This window comes from Microcebus murinus, chromosome 13 (genome assembly GCF_040939455.1).
Source record: "Microcebus murinus isolate Inina chromosome 13, M.murinus_Inina_mat1.0, whole genome shotgun sequence".
NCBI lineage: Eukaryota > Metazoa > Chordata > Mammalia > Primates > Cheirogaleidae > Microcebus > Microcebus murinus.
This window is the reverse complement of record NC_134116.1, coordinates 57,729,309-57,748,120: the sequence shown is the minus strand read 5'-3', so window position 1 is coordinate 57,748,120 and position 18,812 is coordinate 57,729,309. Positions and strand designations below refer to the sequence as shown.

Sequence of the window (18,812 nt, the reverse complement as noted above, 5' to 3'; positions counted from 1 at the left end):
TAACCTGGGCAACAAAGCGAGACTCTGTCTCAAAAATAAATAAATATAAATAAATAAAATAATTAAACCTGTATAGCTTCTTTTCGTAGTCTGTCTTTCTTTCTTTCTTAAAATTTCTATGACCAAAGTTTAATTCTTGGACTTAATCTTTGCCAAAATCTTCTCCCCCTCTGAGGTCAGCAGCTTGGTCCCGTGGTTATCCCTAAGCCCCGACTCAAGCCCTCACTCTTTACCCCACATAAATTCCAGAGCTTGTCACTGTATCCACCTCCTTTGTACCCACCCTCACACTCCCTGTCCCTTCTCGTCCCGCCACACTCACTCAGTCAAACCACAACCGTGGTTTAACCCAGCTCTCCTCTTGCTCCACTTCCTGCACTCATCACAGAGCTGAACGTGCTCCCCCAGCCAGCCCAACGGTGCTTCCATTATATTCATGGTCACCCCCTCAGATATGCCTCAAACGTGGCTGAATGTTTACACTGCATTTCTCTAGTCCATTCCCTTTCCGGCTCCCCTGTTCAGGTATTCATACCTGTTCTCAGTCCTCAGTTTTTGACACCTTTTCCCTCCACTTGACTCTCATCTGATGACCTAGCTTCCTATTCCACTGAGAAGATCAAAGTACTCAGAGAAGAAGTACTCAGAAGTACTCAGAAAAGAACTTCCAGGAGCGCCAGTCCCTGCATCTACCACATACTGCGAATAAACTGGGACTAGTTCCCGGGGGCAGCCCAGCTCCTCACAGGAGCCCGCCCTGCCTCACACACAAGGAAGGACACTTGCTCCAGTCATTCTCCTCTCTTCTGCGTCACTTAGGCTTCCCTCTCAACTGGATTGTTCTTCTCAGCCCACAAACATACTCTTCTTCCTCCTGAAAAAAATCATTTTGCTTAAAATAATCTCTCACTTGCCCCCTGGATCACCCTCCAGCGATTGCTTCATTTTTCTCCTATCTTTTAAAGGGTTTGTTTTAACCACTCAGGCGCAGTGGTTCACGCCTGTAATCCCAGCACTCCGGGAAGCCCAGCAGGGAGGATCGCTTGAGCTCAGCAGTTGGACACCAGCCTCAGCAAGAGACCAGCCTGAACAAGAGCAAGACCTCTATTTTCCACTAAAAACAGAAAAATTAGCCGGGCGTGGTGGCACACGCCTGTAGTCCCAGCTACTGGGGGAGGCTGAGGCAAGAGGATCCCCTGAGCCCAGGAGTCTGAGGCTGCAGTGAGCCACGGCACTCTAGCCAGGGCAGCAGAGTGAGACTCTGTATCAGAAAATTAAAAAAAAAAAAAAGCATTTGTTATAGGTGCTGATTTTCATCTGAAAAATCAAACTTGATATGAAATAGCAACTATATTCTTTTAATATTAATATGGTAACTAGCATCTATTAAGTGCTAATTATGTGCTAAAATGTCAAAGAAATTGTCACAGCAAGCTATCGGCTGTCCTCTCTGACCCCTCTACCTTTTTTTTTCCTGCTACTCACTTCCCTCTCTCTCATTCACTGCAGCCACCCTCAGCCTCCTAACATTTGCTCTCAGAGGTTTCAGGTGTGACTCCGGCTCAGGCCTTCGCACTTGCTGTTCTTTCTGCTTGCTCTCATCTTCCTCCAGACGGGGATCTCTCCAAAAAAGAAAAAAGGTCCAGGTACACTGTGCTAGCAAGTTTTCCAAGTATCCCCACCAAGATCTTTGCGGGGGTCCATGAGGTCAACACTATTTTCATCATAATCCTAAAACATACACATCTTTTAATATTCTGCAATGTGCTCATAAAGCTCTACATTTTTTAAAAACCTGGCTGTAGAACCATTTTATCATTTTTTATGACAGCCACCAAGAAATGTCATTCTTCCTCTTTCCATACTAGCTAAGAAGCTATCACTCACCCTCTGTTATCAATTGCACCCAAATAAATAAGTAAACACAACAGATAACCTGAGATTCTACAACACTTTCAAAGTATTTCAGCAGGTGCCTAGCTTAACAGGAGAATTGTTGGGAGTACATGCCATTTATTCAGTCTTCAAAAATAATTTGGATTTTATGCCTGGGGTTAGCCATAACTAAAACCTCCTTACTTAAAGCTCCTACATAATTGCTGTTACAAAGATGAAGCTTGGATTATGTCCAGACCTCACAAGGTAGACATTATAAGGACACCTTCCATGTGTTACCATGTAGGTGAGGGGAATGTCTACTTGATCCCTCACCCCCACCCATGTGAAACAGAATACATTTCTTTCTTGGTTCCCCCAAGAAAGGCTAGAAAACCTTCTTCCCCCTAAAATCTAGAGGGCTTTTTTGCCACCGACGATAAAATTTTATAATTGATCTTGTTGCTTTGGCTGCCAGAAAGCTTGGGACCAAATCTACAGCTCATCCTTAACTAGACAGCACACCCTTCTCTATATATGATTAACCTACTGACCTTCCTCTTGGTCCTCTCCTATCTGTATTTTACCTAAGCTTGACACACAGTGTGGAATATAAGCCACTTCAAATATTTTGAGGAATATAGGGAAATAATAGTATATAAAAATAAATCAGAGAAACAGGAGAAGTGGGACATTTCAGATGGATAAAATAACACATGCAAACACTTAGGCAGATGAAAATGCCTGCCTTACTTTGGGAACAGAGAAGAGTCTGGCAAGGCTGGCCAGAAGATGACAGTGACAGAAAACACAAGTGGAATACTTTGGCATTGACTCTGCCTGGGTTGCTCTGAGCCCAGACATCTGCCTAAGTCATGTCCCTTCACTGAGATCTCTGTTCAAATATTACCTCTCAAAGAAAGTCCACCCTGGATCAATTCAATACTTCACACACACACACACACACACACACACACACACTACTCCATCACTCTCCATTTGTCATTTTTACCTTCCTCCACTATGAACACCTGCTAGATTATATAAATTTGTCTGTTTATATGTTTATTAACTTCTCCCTTGATAGAATATAAGCTCTATAACACCAGAGATTTTTATATTATTTTACCATCTCAGCATCTAGAATAGTACTCAATAAATATTAGTTGAATGAATGGAAAGGCAGTTTAGTATCAGGTTGAGAAAGACCTAATAAGCCATGCTAAGAAATTCAGACTTCATCCCACTGTCAATGGGCAGTGTCTAACAGCATATGCAAAATGTATCATGTATAATACTTCTCTCTTTCAGACAGATAACACTGGCAGTGGAATAGAGAATGGGTCAGAGAGGAAATCCATGGCAAAAATCCAAATGACAGATAATAAAGAATAAATGGGTAAGCATTAGTTAGGGTTACGGTAAGCGGCGAATGGAAAGGGGGAGAGGAATTCATGAGAGCTGTTCATATATACAGCAGACAAAGGGACAGTATATCATAATAGCTCAAACAGGTCACTTGATAGCTGTGTGACCTTGGGCAAGTTACTTATCTAATCTTCGGTTTCCCCATTTCTAAAACGGGGAGAATAATTGTACTTACCTACATCATAGTTTTATTATGAGAATTAAATAAGACAATGTATAAAAATACAGAATTGATCAAATTGTCAGGTGACCACTGACAGTGAGTGAGTTCCATGAAGACAGGGACCGTGTCTGTTTTATACGTGACTAAATCCCCAGTGCCTAGCACTCTGCCTAGCCATAGGCACCGAATGGATATTCATTGAAAGCAAATAAATTAATGATGATGATTAGCAAGAGGTCAAGGATAACTAAAAGGCAATTCCTTTTATAGGATATAAAAGTTGTGAAGCAAACTGGGCTGGGGTTGGGGAAACTGTGCACAAATCTGTCCAGTTTGAGAACAGTGAGGCTGAGATGGCTATGGACCCACTACAGGAAATGTCAAGTAGACATAGGACCTACCGGCGCAGATCTCAGGAGAGAAGTACAGGTTAGAGAAAGACTGATGGAGCTGGTAGTCGAAGCCTAACCTCATTGATCAGATCAACTAAGGAAGAGGCAGAGTTAAAGTAAGACTTCTCGGAAACAAAAACACTTGCCCAGTAGGAAAAGGAATCAGGGATGGAGACTGAGAGGCAGTAAAAGGCAGTAAGAAAGATGAGAGAACTTTGAAAGCAAAAGAATATATGAGAAGAAAATGGCCAACAGCATCCAAACTGGCAAGAAATGGTTGACTGAAAAGTAAAGACTACTGAATTTTAGCAATTAAATTATTAAGGACCTTTTCAAAAGAAGTTTCATGAAGTGGTTAGGGCCAAAGCCAGATTGCAGTTTACTAATGGGTAAACAGAAGTTGAAGAAGGTCAGACAAGGAGGATCTGAGAAAGATCATTTCAGGATAAGGCCATGAAAGCTCCCAAAAGCCAACCTGGCCAATTATTTCCACCACCACCTCTAAGAAGTCATTCATTCTCATTATTTTTTCATAAGACACTTAAACAGTCAACAAAGCATAGTGGTCTATATACACTACTGATTAAATTATTTAGAAGCCACATGTATCAGAAGTAACTGAGTTATTAGCATTTTATACCAGTTTTTAAAAACAATTTCAATAACTATGGATATAAAAGTGTGTTTCTTTAACCATCATTACTACCCTAACAGGTAGGAATCACTATATCCAATTTGCAAATGAGAAATCCACAGTTCAGAGTGAAGTGTATTGATAAGACCATGCAAACTGCGGTAGCAAACAATGCCCAAATCTCAGGGACTTAATAAAGGTCTATTTCCCATCATGTTACAATCCAATGTGGCTAATGGGGGTCAGGGAAGGAGCACAGAGGGCTCTGCTCCATAAAGTCATTCAGACATCCAGGCTCCTTCCCCTGGATATTCTCCATTTATCTGGCAGGTGGAGGAAGGGATAGTATATGGAGAGTCCCAGAAGCAGCTTTAGAGACTAAGTGACAGACACTGCTCTCACCTGTATTTCACTGGCCAGAACTATTAAATAGCCCCACCTATCTGCAAGAGGGAAAGGAAGTCTAACAGTGGGCCAAGAAGAGAAGGAGAAACATATTGATGAGCACAGCATTCTCTGACCCATTAAGTAACAGTGTCTGAGGTCACCCAATAGTACATGAATGAGCTAAGAATCAAACCCAACACTACCTAACAGCTCCAGGGAACCCTGCTATTCCACGCTGCTGCTCACTTCATTTCATTGATTCTACCCCCAATTTTAGCATTTCTCCACATGACAATGACAACAGATGGTTTATATTCCAAGAATTCAATATTACTGTAGAATTATACTGTGTGTACAGTAAGTCCTCATTTAACATCACCAATAGGTTCTCAGAAACTGCGACTTTAAGCGAAACAATGTACAGCAGGTCCTCGAATAATGTTTTCATTCAACGTCTGTTCATTATAACATTGATGAGGAAAAAGAATTGATTTCAGGCCAGGCATGGTGGCTCATACCTGTAATTCTAGCTCTGTGGAAGGCCGAGGCAGGAGGATCACTTGAGGTCAGGAGTTTGAGACCAGCCTGAGCAAGGGCTAGACCCTGTCTCTACCAAAAATAGAAAAAATTAGCCAGCTGTGGCGGCAAGTACGTGTAGCCCCAGCTACTCGGGAGGCTGGGGCAGGCGGATTGCTTGAGTCCAGGAGTTTGAGGTTGCTGTGAGCTATGATGATATCACTGCACTCCAGCCTGGGCAACAGAGCAAGACTCTCGTCTCAAAAAATAAAATAAAAAGAATCGGTTTCGTTATGCATCATTTAAAGTCACAGTTTCCAAGAACCTAGCAACAACATTGAGGACTTATGATATATATATATATATATATTTTTTTTTCCACCTTTCATTTTCTAAGCTGCCATTTCCCTTTACAAATCAATGGTTTTAGTCTTCTATGGGGCATACGCACAGGCATAAACTTTGAAGGGACTCTTTTAAGTCCGAACAAGCTCAGGATGCACCAACCCCAGGCTAAGAACCCTTCTCTATGGTATCTTACCTTTGACACCATTAACTCACTTCCAACTTTCTACCTGCTTCCCCCCACCCCTGGGCTACTACAGCCCCCCTTGCCCTCTTCCCTGTGGCTCCTGTCTCTGGGTCTTTGCTGCTACTGTTCCTTCTGCTTAGACTGCTCCTTCCCCAGAGGCCCGCATGGCTGACTGCCTGAGATCCCTCCGCACTCCACCTCCTCTCACAGCCCCGCTTTATTTCTCACTACAGCCCTCCTCACCTTCTCCTGTACTGTGCATTTTACATATTTATTAGTTCATAAATCCCCCCGCATTAAAATGTGAGCTCCATGGAGGCAGAGAGTTTTGTCTATTTCGCTTACTGCTCTAGCCCTGGTACCTACAACACTGTAAATATTTTTTGAATGAGTGCACTGAGGGAAAGGAAAAGAGTAAAACTGAGAAGGAGCACACGGGAAGATGCATGATGTTGAAAATGTCGTCCTGAGACTGGATTCAGAGGTGTTCATCTTACCATTGTCCTCTGCAAACTACGGACACAGTATATATACTTATAAATATTGAATATTATAATTTCCAAGTACTACAAGAGTGTGAATGAATAATCCAATTCAAAGTGGTATGTCTGCTCAACAAACTCTTGCACCGTTTCTCATCTAAATAAAATAGTCAAATCCTAGCACTCTGGGAGGCTGAGGCGGGAGGATCGTTTGAGCTCAGGAGTTTGAGACCAGCTTGAGCAAGAGCGAGACCCTGTCTCTACTAAAAAAAAGAAAAAGAAAAAGAAATGAGCTGGACAACTAAATATATATAAAAAATTAGCCGGGCATGGTGGCGCATGCCTGTAGTCCCAGCTACTTTGGGAGGCTGAGGCAGAAGGATTGCTTGAGCTTAGGAGTTTGAGGTTGCTGTGAACTAGGCTGATGCCACGGCACTCACTCTAGCCTGGGCAACAAAGTGAGACTCTGTCTCAAAAAAATAAATAAATAAAATAGTCAGATGGAGAAAACTGGGCCAAAAAAAAAACCCTGTCCATTTTCATTCCTTAGCAAGGTAAAAATACATTTTACTCATCTTTTCTCCTCAAATATGTCTTAATAGGCCACATGGAAAATTACATAATTCTTTTTAAAGCCATATCATGACCTTTTGAAAAATAGCATTTTACCTTAAAGAAGTGAAACTGTTTTCTTTGAAAACCTATGAGAGAGTCAGGTACCCACAAGTATTTTCTTCTAAAATGGTCCTTCTAAAGACATTTTTTAAACGACTTGATGATTTCTGCTCATTTCAATTAAAATTTATATAAATTTCAGCTGAAGTTTTTTACTCCAAAGTTCACTTTTCAAATGTATAACTCTTATACTTGGCACTAAAAACATAGGATCCGAATGGCAAAAAGGCATATATGAAACCGAAAACACTGATGAGAGATATACTCATTGATTAAACAAATTAATAAAGGAAGGGGAAGGAAAGAGGGGAGAAGAAAAGGGAAATTTAAGGGTGAGTGGGAAGGGCAGGGGGAAGGGAGAGAGGCCAAGAGAAGTGTGCGGCGGATTGCCTGCACACACACCACACGTTTGCACGCTGCAGATTAAAGCTTCACAGCCTGAGAAGTCACGGCACCACGGAAAGCAAGGCATTTGGAACCCATCCACTGGAATCCACTGTGTGAGGGACATGGGTCCCATAGTTAGACAGCCTGCTTTTGCGTTCCAGCTCTGCCATTTACTCAGCAGATATTCCAACTTGGCCTCAGTTTTATCGTTTATAAAATGTAAGTAATTGTATGCCACGGGTAAATAGGATCATGTATATAAAACTGTTCTGCAAACAATAAAATGCTAGGTAGAAAGATATTTTTAAATTTCTGAATTAAGAGCACCAAGCTTATATCTAAAAAGATCTATTATACTAAATTACATTCCGGTGGTCCGAAAAAGTGCTAGTACTCCAATGTCACGGTGAGACGGTAAGAGATTCCAGCTCCACACATGATAAAGTTAATCAGATTTCCTCAGTATAAAACTAGAGCCTTACAGTCTTCCAAATAGCCTCATAATAAAAAGCGGGAGGGAGGGAATTACGACCGTATATGTTCATTTGGGGGGAAAAACAACTATATAAAATAGAAATGATGCACGTTGAATCCTAAATTAAAGCTATTATCGATAGCAGCTGTTGACCATTTTAAGCCACTTAACCAAATCAAAAAATACAAATGTGTTTCAAGTGACTAAATAGTCACAGAGTAAAATACTCAAAACCAAACAAATTTACCAAGTGAAACTGTAATGTACTAACATGTTATGGTCTTTTACAAAGGTCTATTCTTAGATGTAAAACAAACACTCTTTAATTAAAGCCTGGGATTATAAACACATCTCCTGAGTAAGTAAAGCCTAATGAATCCAATATAAGTGAAACACTGTACCCTGGAAACAGATAGGAGCCCTGAGTCCTTTATAATAGCAGTTTCATATAATCTTTCATCACAATAGCAAACGTACAGCCCTAAACTAAGTGAAAGCTTTCTAAATTTAGATACTTTCAAATAACACATCTTAAGTTACAGGTAAAGGTTTAGTAAATTATTTATTATGTCTCTTATCTTTAATAACGGGATACATGTTTAACTTGTAATCAAAATGGAAAGAAAGCTGTTATACCATATATTACTGTACTGAGAGTCAGAGTTTCCAGTCTATATTTAGTTCACATTAAAATGGAAGCAAAGACGCAAACCAAGCTAAAAATAAAATGTTCTACAAAGATGAGATTTTTAAAATGGATTGAAATCTAGCTTTATTTGGTCCCCCTGAACGCTGATCATATTTAGCAGCACCTTAAGTTTGCAATGCTTGGCAAACTAACTATACCATCCTTCATCTTCTAGAATACGGGGCAACAAATGACAGCCCACAAGACCATATCCATGAGCCATATCCTGACAGCCACCTGATTTTTTATAGTCAATGGGCTAAGAAGGTTTTTACATGTTTAAATGTTTGTGAGTTTTTTTTAAAGTAATAATATTTTTTTTTTTTTGAGACAAAGTCTCACTCTGTTGCTCTGGCTAGAGTGCAGTGGTACCATCACAGCTCACTGCAACCTCAAACTCCTAGGCTCAAGCCATCCTCCTGCCTCTGCCTGCTGAGTAGCTGGGACTGCAGGCACATGCCACAACATCTGGCTAAATTTTTCTATTTTTGGTAAAGATGGGGTCTTGATCTTGCTCAGGATGGTCACAAGCTCCTGGCCTCCAGCAATCCTGCTGCCCTGGCCTCCCAGAGTGCTAGGATTACAAGGCATGAGCTATCCTGCCTGGCCAATAATATTTCTTAATGCATGAAAATTACGTGCAATTCAAATTTCAGTGTCCTTAAATAAGGTTTTATTAGAACACAACCACACTTAAGTACTGTCTATGCCTGCTTTACACTACAATGATAGAGTTGAATAATTTTTTTCTTTTTCTTTATTAAAGTATAATTGACAAAAATTATATATATTTATGGCATGTGACATGGTATTTTGACATATGGATACATTGTAAAATGATTAAGCTAATTAACATATCCATCACCTACTTATTTTTAATGGTGAGAACATTTATGATCTGCTCTCTTCACAGTTTTCAAAAACATAACATTCTAATATTAACCATAGTCAAAATGAAGTAGAATAGAACTTAATCTATTATCCTCCAGAAAAGTTCCAGAATGTATTCATCCTGTCTAAGTGAAACTTTGTACCCTTTGACCAACATCACTCCACCTTCCCATCCCCTCCCTCCCAGCCACCATTCTCAGAGTTGAGTAATTTTGACAGAGACATTATGACCTACAAAATTTAAACTATCTACTGTCTGGATCTTTACAGAAAAAGTTAGCCAACTTCTGCCCTACGTAAATTTATTATTTGAGATCTCTCTGCTCATCACCTATCAGAATGCAAAAGTTCCTATTTGCCTCTCATTTCACACTGAACTTTCAAACAAACCTGCCTATATCATTTTATTCTCATTTCTTAACACTCTTCTGGCCATGTTTCTATTTCTCATCCTGTTTAGATCAGCACCTAATTCCAGTGTTTCTACCCAGAACTATAGCTAAATGTCTTAAATGATATTTTCTAATTTATTCTGTTTCTGCTTTACATGCTGGATGTGAACCACCATGATCCACATCGGCTGCCACCTACAATTTCAAAATTGCTGAGCAAGTCTTCCCTAATCTACTCTACTTAGGGTTTGTGGTAAAAGATAAATGTTTTAATTGCACAAATTGCATCTCATAAGGCAATTAAAAACACAAATCTGTATTTTCACATTCTGTCTTACCATAAAGATACAGGATTTTATTTATACAACCTTTGTGTTAAATTAAAACCAAGATACCAGTTGAAGAATGTGATCATTATTCTTGCTGAACTTAAAGAGATGCCTTAATCCAGATATAATGTTGTTGTAAAGTTCTGAATATCATTTCAGTGTTTAGGTATGTTTTGCCTAAACTTAGAGTCTTATTTATGACCATGCAAAATTAAATGTAAGAAGATATATGAATGTCAAAAATAAATAAGAACACAATAAATCTAATCAGGAACTATTTTTGACACATGAAGCTTCAAGACTTTAGCCAAGATAACTTAATGGCAGAAATAGTCATTTGTTCACATCATCATTTTGTTTACAGTAGTTGAACAATCCGAGTCTGCAAGCCTGAACAAGGTTCTTCCAGCCATTCCTATAAAATGAAAGATTACAGTAATCATGGGCCAACAAAAAGTATACCAGGCCTCCTGCACATTCATGTTCAAAACCCAACTGGTCTGAGTTGGTATCAGTGTTGTTTCAAAATGTCCCATTCTCAGTAAATACCTGTAAAACAGTATTCTCTACAACAGTATGTCTAATGCAAAAATCCACAAACTCAAGAATAATAGAGAAGGGTCAAGAGGAAGAAGAGATAGGACAAATACTACAGCTCTTTATTGGCTTTCCCAGATCAGCATCACTTTCACTTTTGTAACTAAGCAACTTTTTGCCTTTGGGAAATAAAGGTAGCCATAAAATCATCCAGTGTTTAGCAGCTGGGCAGCTAGGTGAGACCACCCGAAATTCCACTTAGCTGCTAAAGAGAAAGGAAAAAAAGTGAAAAACAGAAAGATTAAAAATAGTAGAATAGACAGCATGGACATACAAAGAAACCAGGAAAAAAGTGGAAAATTAAAAGGGAAACAAAAAGTTCACAGTATGGGGATGTGATGAACATACTAAAATATACACAAGGACTTATTAAGTCACACTAATTTGAAAGGTACACCAGTCCTATTCTTTATTTAAAAAGTCATCACATCCATTAGAAAAAAAAAAAAAGCTGAAATTAGCATGTTGTCCTAAAACAACCATATTTCTGTCCATAGAGAACTGGTTAATTAAATGATGATATACCATATTAGGTTGAAAAATGGGAAATTTTTCCTATTTGATCAATTTTGACTTACTGGCAAAGCAATTTCATATAGCTCAATCTAACATTAAAAACAATGTGGTAGATGCATATACACCATTAAAGAAATGATCTCCATATTATATCTCCAAACAAGACACAGAAAGCTTACAAAATGCTCCCATTAGCACTTTATTAAGAAGTATCCATATATAATAGATTTTAATAAAGAAATAGATACCCATATATAATTTATATACACACACACACACACACACACACACACACATATACACATACCTGTATGTGCATAGAAATTTCTGAAGGCACACAGAGAAAATGTCAACAATGACTGCCTCTTAAAAGTTAGACCAGAGGTCTGGAGTGAGGTTACTTTTCATTGGTTACCCTCCCATCACTGTATGTCCGCTGTTGCTGTTTGAATGTTTTATACGCATGTATTACTTTTTCAATTAAGAAAAAGTCTGGCCATTTTTCAAATACCACAATTAATGTCCTTTACTAACATTCAAATTATTTGAAACATTAACCAGTACTTACAACAAAGAACACTTTACATAAGGTAATTACTTAATTTAGTAGCTTTTTTTACTCCAAACCTAAACTGCCTACCCAATAGTTTTATGATCCTAAGGATTTTAAAAGAAACTAAAATAAATACTACTTATGTTTTAATGATAATTTTCACTATATGAAGCATTATATGTAAGTATGTACTACAGGTTTAGCATCCCTAATCTAAAAATCCAAAGTCCAAAATGCTCCAAAATTCAATACTTTTTGAGCATCAACATGATGCCACAGTGGAAAATTCTACACTCTACCTCAGGTGACTAGCCACTATAGAAAGGCAGTCAAAACTTTAATTCATGCACAAAATTATTAAAAATATTACATAAAATTACCTTCAGGCTATGTGTATAAGGTATATATGAAACATAAATGAATTTTGTGTTTAGATTCATTCAACGGCAAGGAGATTTGGGTCCCATCCCCAAGATACCTCATTATGTATATGCCAATATTCCAAAATCCAAAAATTCCAGACCCTGTTCTGGTCTCAAGTATTTTGGATAAGGGATATTCAATCTGTACGTACACGTAGTCATTTATTTAAGAAATATTTTTTACTTCTATGTGCAACTCACTCTGCTGAAAGCCCTATGTTATATCTATGCACAAATGCTTGATAAAGAGAGGGCATATATACACATATGTTCATAAGCATGTATGTGTGTGCATGTATAGGGGTGTGTGTGTGTGTGTGTGTGTGTGTGTGCGCTACAGACACCATTCCAGGCTGCTACTCAACCAAGAATGAAGATGAGTAATCACAACCTGTCAGACCTAGGGGCCCTTTGGTGCATCTTCAGGACGTATGAGCAAGAACTGCTAGTGCTGTCTTAAAAGTGACTGGACTTTGAGCTGACCCTACAGCCTACCTCTCCCCCAGATGCTCCCATCTTACACACCTGCGGAGGGGATCAAGAGATCATTTGTCTTTTAAATTATCTGGATCATAACTGAACACTGGGAACCAACAGTTCAATTTAACAGTTCTCTTTCTATAAACTCCCCTGCTGCCCTCGCCTTCTTCCCTGAGAATCAGTGCAAGTGATAAGAGATGTAACTGACGGAGTTCTCGCCACGCAGGTGCAGTTCAACAGCGAGCACCATTTACCGCTGACATTGCCTAGCATTCCTGCCTTCCAGATGGCAACAGGAGGCAGAGGGAAGGGTGTCGCCTCCCAGCCACCCGCTCGCAGCGGGCCAAGACAAGGGCAGACAGCTGCCCGCGGGACGGGAAGGCTGCGGGGCTCACCGCTCGCAGCTCGGGCCGGTCGGCCTGCACACGCGCACACCACCGAACGGCAGGGAGGAAAAAACAAAACTCTCCTTTTGAGTTCCCTAAGTGGGAACTCGCAACTGCGCTTCAGCTTTTTCCCACGCCCCTGCAGAGCCGCTGGTTCACGGCTCCTCCGCCCTTGCCAGCCAAGCCCACCCGCGCCGCCTCCCGCGCGCCCGCCGGGAATCCCTGGCCTCCGCGCCGCGGTCCAACTCCCGGCGCCACGCCCCGGCCACGCCCCCGGCCACGCCCCGGCCACGCCCCGCGCCCCCACCGTCCCCGCGATCGCCGGGCCCCGCCCCGCCCCGCGCCCCCGGCCCCGCCCTGCCCCGTGTCCCCACCTTCCCCGGGACCGGCCGGCGCGCGCCCCGCGCCCCAGGCGCCCTCGCTCCACCTCCCGGCCCGCCGCCTCACCTTGGTCCGGATCTGCCCCGAGGTCGACACTTTGCGGATCAGTTTCTGGGGTCCCTCTTGCTCCGCTTCGCTGTCGGACGAGTCCTCTCCCGGCCCCGCGGAGGGTGCGGCTGGAGTGACCACGGCGCCGGCCCCGGCGGCCGCTCCTCCAGCGGCGCCCGGGGGGTGGTGCTGGCCGCCGGCCCCGGCCATCCTCTCCGACTCCTGCAGGGACACAGCACCGCCCGGCGGGGGCGGCGGCGGCGGTCAGCGGGTGGGCTCTGCCCGAGCCGGGCCCCGAACCCCGCGCCTGGCCGCCGCCGCCATCTTCCGCTCCCCCCGCCGCTCCCGCTCCCGCAGGGGTAGGGTCGCTGAGGGCCAGACGCCCTCCGGCAGGGGCCCTCCGGCCTCCTTAGCCCGGTTCCCGCCAGGTCGGCGGCCGCAGTGGGGCCCCGGGATCGCGGACCCCAACCCCAGCCCGGGACCCCTGCGCTCCGAGCCTCGGGACGTTCTGGGGTGCCTGACCCAGAACGCACCAGCGTGGGTGGAGAGCACGGGGTAACGGGCATCGGGCAGTCTCCCACCCACTCCCTCTGCGGTCTGGGTCCGCGGATGGGCGGGAGGGCCAGGGAGACGGGAACCCTCTGCGCAAACCGCGGCTCCGGCAGTGGGGATGCCCACCCGGCGTTCTGGGCAGCGGGAGCAAGGTCAGCTCCTAGGGAAGAGCGGGAACCAGGAGCTTCCTCCCGACACCCTTGGGGGCACCCGCCACCTCCTGCACCCCGGCTCTCTCCAGCGACTCTCGGGCCTCGCCGCTCGGTCCCAGCTAAATAAAAGTCTCCACTGCCCAGACAAGGTCGGTCCGGAGCTGCCCCTTGTCTATCTCTCGACACCCCTGCCCCAGCCCCACTCCAAGGACCATACCTCTCCCGCCTCTGCCTGGGGGTCTCCGGTCCTTCCTGCGCTCGCTCGCGACCGCGGCGTTTAGTTTCTGGCCCACCCCCACCCCCATCCGGCGCACACGGAAGAGAAGAGCATTTTCCGGGAGGTTCAGGAGAACTTTGCGTTCAGAAAGAGCGATCCCCCTCGGCTAACAGGAAACTGGGAAGGGCGTGGAGAAAGCCCAGAAACAAGAGAGTACACGCAGCCCAAGACGACAGAATGCACAATAAAGGTCTAAGCTGAAGCGCTATCCGAGACTGCTTGGAAGAAAACAATGCACTCGAGCCCTGTGAACGCCAGTACCCGAGACAAAAAACACTGGAAGTCCTGGGAGAGCCACTCCCTAACCCGGACTGGAGCAGGAGGAAATGGGATCAACAGGCTGCAGCCACCGCTGCTAACTCGTCCCCTGCGAGCTGGTGGAGCGGGCACTTGGAAACTGCAGACTCGCACGCTTAACGTCAAAGAACCCCCGCAGGGGTGGGAGGGCGCCGGGAGAAGCTACTAAAATGACAGATCACTCTTGTCATCGAAAGAGAACTCTAAACTTATGTTAACTGTAATTTTAAGTAGGGCAAAAAGTCCCTGCCAGACTGTGCAGTCTCTCCACCTGAATAAAGCATTCAATTTCTTTTAGCATGTTCACACCCTTCCTTTCTTATATATTTTTCAGTTGACGTGACCTTTAGGGTTCCTCCAAACTAAGATTCTGTATTTTGTTGTTGTTGCAATCTTACTCCGACAAGAAATTTGATTTCTGTGTTAGAGCTGACAGTTCTACGAGGTTTTCAGAAAAAGTATGCAATCCCAATATTGTACATCACATTGCAGACTAAATTCATTAAAATGTGCTAATGTGCTGTTTAGTTTAAAACTTCAAAGACAGGAGATTGTAGCCATGTAATTAACACTAACATAGAGGCTACTTCTCCAGCTTCAAGTTGTCTTTTTTTGGGAAAGGAAGGAGTTGGGCAAAATGAACTTTAAGAGCCCTTATGGCTCTATAAATATGTCTACAAATAACGTATTGCTGGAAATTCTTAAAAAGGAAAACAACCAATGAAAATAATGGTCTTTATTCCTACTTACTGGTTTGGTCACTGACACGTCCAATGGTTTAGTGATCTAGACAAGGATACCTAGTATAGGGTCTTTTGAAAGAATAAACTTAGTTCAACCCTCTCTTTAATGTGAAGAAACTAGAGCCCCAAATCACAAACTGGGACCAAAGTCAAAATCATGTGATTACTATTCCAATGTTCTATTTACATTACCACACTATATAACAAAAGTCAGTTTGTCAGTTATCATATACATATATTACTTTATGTGTTTTTATGGCAACATTTTCCAGAATTCAGGAAGAAAGTGATTAAACCAAAGGCACTATCTAATAACCGTGGTGATTTTGTGATTTTAAGAAAAGGAAGAATTACATTTCTCACTCTTTGATTTCAACACTGATTATTTAAAGACACTTTAAAACAGTTTTGTATCCCAGAGCTGGGCAACTGATACCTCAAAGTAAAGGTATTTGTTACTTACAAAGATTTAACCTCAGAGCCAGCTCTGCTCTTCAAAGACTCCTAAACAAGTTCTAAAACTTGGTTGTGACTTTGAAAGCAAAGCCAGTCTTAGCTTGTTTGTGCTAAATAAATGATTGTTGCTCTACAATGTCCCTAGCACTTTGGAAACTCAGGATGAAAATACAGTGTAGGCAAATGAAGGAATGTCACCTCATTTCCTACAACAGGCAGCTCATAAAAAAAACCCTCTTTTTCTTCAGTCATCTACTTTGAGGAAAGATGGTTTCTAGACATCCCTAATTTAAGGTACCTGACCCACAGCTTCTTCTCAGGTCTTATCTGTAAGCTAGAAGTTTCTAGAGTGAATATACAATCTGTGCACTGTATACCTATGATGCACTTTACCTTCCTTAAAAATATTACAGCCACATCAAGATCTCTCAATATTTTTAACCAGTTTAATGTAGCTCAAAATGGCAATTGAAACAAATTTCAAATATGTGGTACTATTTATTTGATTTGTAAGAATTACTTGATCTTTTCCTTGGTGGTTCCAGATTCTCAAATAATTTCTTAGATGCATCTTACATATTTCTTTTATTATTATAACTCTCAAATCTCAATTTGAAACATAGCCTGTCACAAGCACACTATTAAAAATTTGAACATAAGCTGTGAAAACACTGTATTGATGACGAAATGGAAAAAGGTAAAGTTGCTCTTCAATTAGGTTTTTACTTATGGGGTTTCCTGCCTCCATTTAAAAAAAAAAACACACACACCTATTATACTGAAGATGCATAAGTCACAGCCAAATTTCATGCTGATACCAACTTTATGAATATTACTGTACTGTTGTCTATAGAGATATTTTGAATTATATTCTTACTGATCACTACTCATAAAAAAGGGGGGTTAATATCCATTTGCAACATTTAAATCTCATGTTTTGTAGTTTTACATTAAATATTACACCATAAACATACAGAATGCTCTCTTTTATATCCTGAAGACCCCAAGTAGGCACTTTAAAAACTACCATATTCCAGGACTCACATTCCTAATAAGGAACCATACAATCAAAGAACATTGCAGGTTGAACAAGTACAGGCCTTAGGAGACTGCTTTCATTAAAACTTTAGAACGATTTCCTCAATACACTATTTGTTACATGTTCAGAATTTAACATTCAAAACTTTACCCTATTAAAATTTCCTTAGTTGTTACTTGAATGAAAAAGATTTGGGGGTTAATTGTGATATCAACTGCACAAACACATGGTCATCTTTGTACCTGAGGCAAAAACTTTTCATTATGTAGACCGAATGCATGAATGTTTATAACCTCTCATTTATATTTTGGCCTCTTTTCCTATGAAATTCCTTCCTTCTTAATTTTCTATTAGCCCCAGATAGTTTTATCAGAACTAATTAGTATAATATCATTTGGAAATAAAACAAATTTTAATAAGTAATGTGTACTCCAGTAATGTGTACTCCAGCCTCCTTCCACTAAGAACTACTTTATGGCCAGATATGGTGGTTGATGCTGGTAATCCTAGAACTTTGGGAGGCTGAGACCGGAGGATTGTTTAATAACCAGGAGTTCGAGACCCACGTGAGCAAGAGTGAGAACCCATCTCTACAAAAAATAGAAAAATTAGCTGGCCATGGAGGCCCAAGCCTACTGTAGTTCCAGCTACTTGGGAGGATGAGGCAGGAGGATGGCTTAAACCCAGGAGTTTGAGGTTGTAGTGAGCTATGATGACACCACTGCACTTTAGCCCCAGCAACAGAGGGAGATCCTGTCTCAAAACAAACAAAAACCCTACTTTGTAAATATTCTCGCATTTTTTAAGTTTGGGATAGAATTCTAACTAGCCATTTTCCCCTCAGAATATTATCTATGAGTCAGGATTGTTTGGCTAAATATCTTCCTACCCACCCATTCCAACCAATAAAATATTCCATAATTTATTAGAAATTTAGGTAATGCCTCTATTTCCACGAAGATTTGATTGCATTTCAAAGCTAGCATTAAAGAAAATATACAGAAACTTAAATGCTAACATTTATCTTCTTTAGGCCCGATGCCTAGTCAGAGTAATAGTAAAGTTGATAGTTTACTTAAATGCTCCCACTTAACTAAAAACTTCATCTCCAAACACAAAGAATGTCATGAAGTCTACCAACTGCCTCTCAGCTCCAGATATGGTGCATTTTAAGGAGGAAGTGCTGTTGTCTTTATTTTCTGTCAGCATCAATCCCTGAGATTGTTTACTCACTCTTCTGTCTAAACAATCCCATGCAAAATCACACCATCACGTTTTAGGTCCCATCAAAAAATGGAGAGTAAAAGGAGAGTAAATCCTTACATGTATGCTACTGTTATGTAGATACACCCATATATTATCCCTTAAGGGATAATGCAACAGGATCTGTTCATTACTGAACAGATTTAATACCAAATGTATTAAATATTGTTCAATATCGAACATTCCTTTTCATGAATATACAAAGGCTGTCTGGAAAGTATCTAGCCATGTAATATGGTCTCATTATATTAACAATGGATGGATACTTTCCAGATAGCCCTCATAAATGAGCATACTCTCATGGTAAAGTATTAAGTCGCCAATATTTGCATTTCAAAAGCAGATTTTAAATAACTACAAACTTAATAGAGTTCAAGTCAAAGTAGGTGTTCTTAACCTGAGTC

The 18,812-nt window shown here is 41.5% G+C and overlaps 1 protein-coding gene across 3 annotated transcripts in view; it reads right to left on the bottom strand.

The window, feature by feature from the left end:
• DGKH (diacylglycerol kinase eta) overlaps positions 1-13,854 on the bottom strand; it is a 170,887-nt gene extending 157,033 nt beyond the window's left edge. For all 3 annotated transcript variants that reach the window (XM_076009416.1, XM_076009418.1, XM_076009417.1), the window contains exon 1: positions 13,648-13,854. In XM_076009416.1, coding sequence (XP_075865531.1) covers positions 13,648-13,839 — 192 coding nt within the window. In that variant the 5' untranslated portion in view covers positions 13,840-13,854. The remainder of the gene's footprint in view (positions 1-13,647) is intronic.
• Positions 13,855-18,812: the final 4,958 nt, after the last annotated feature.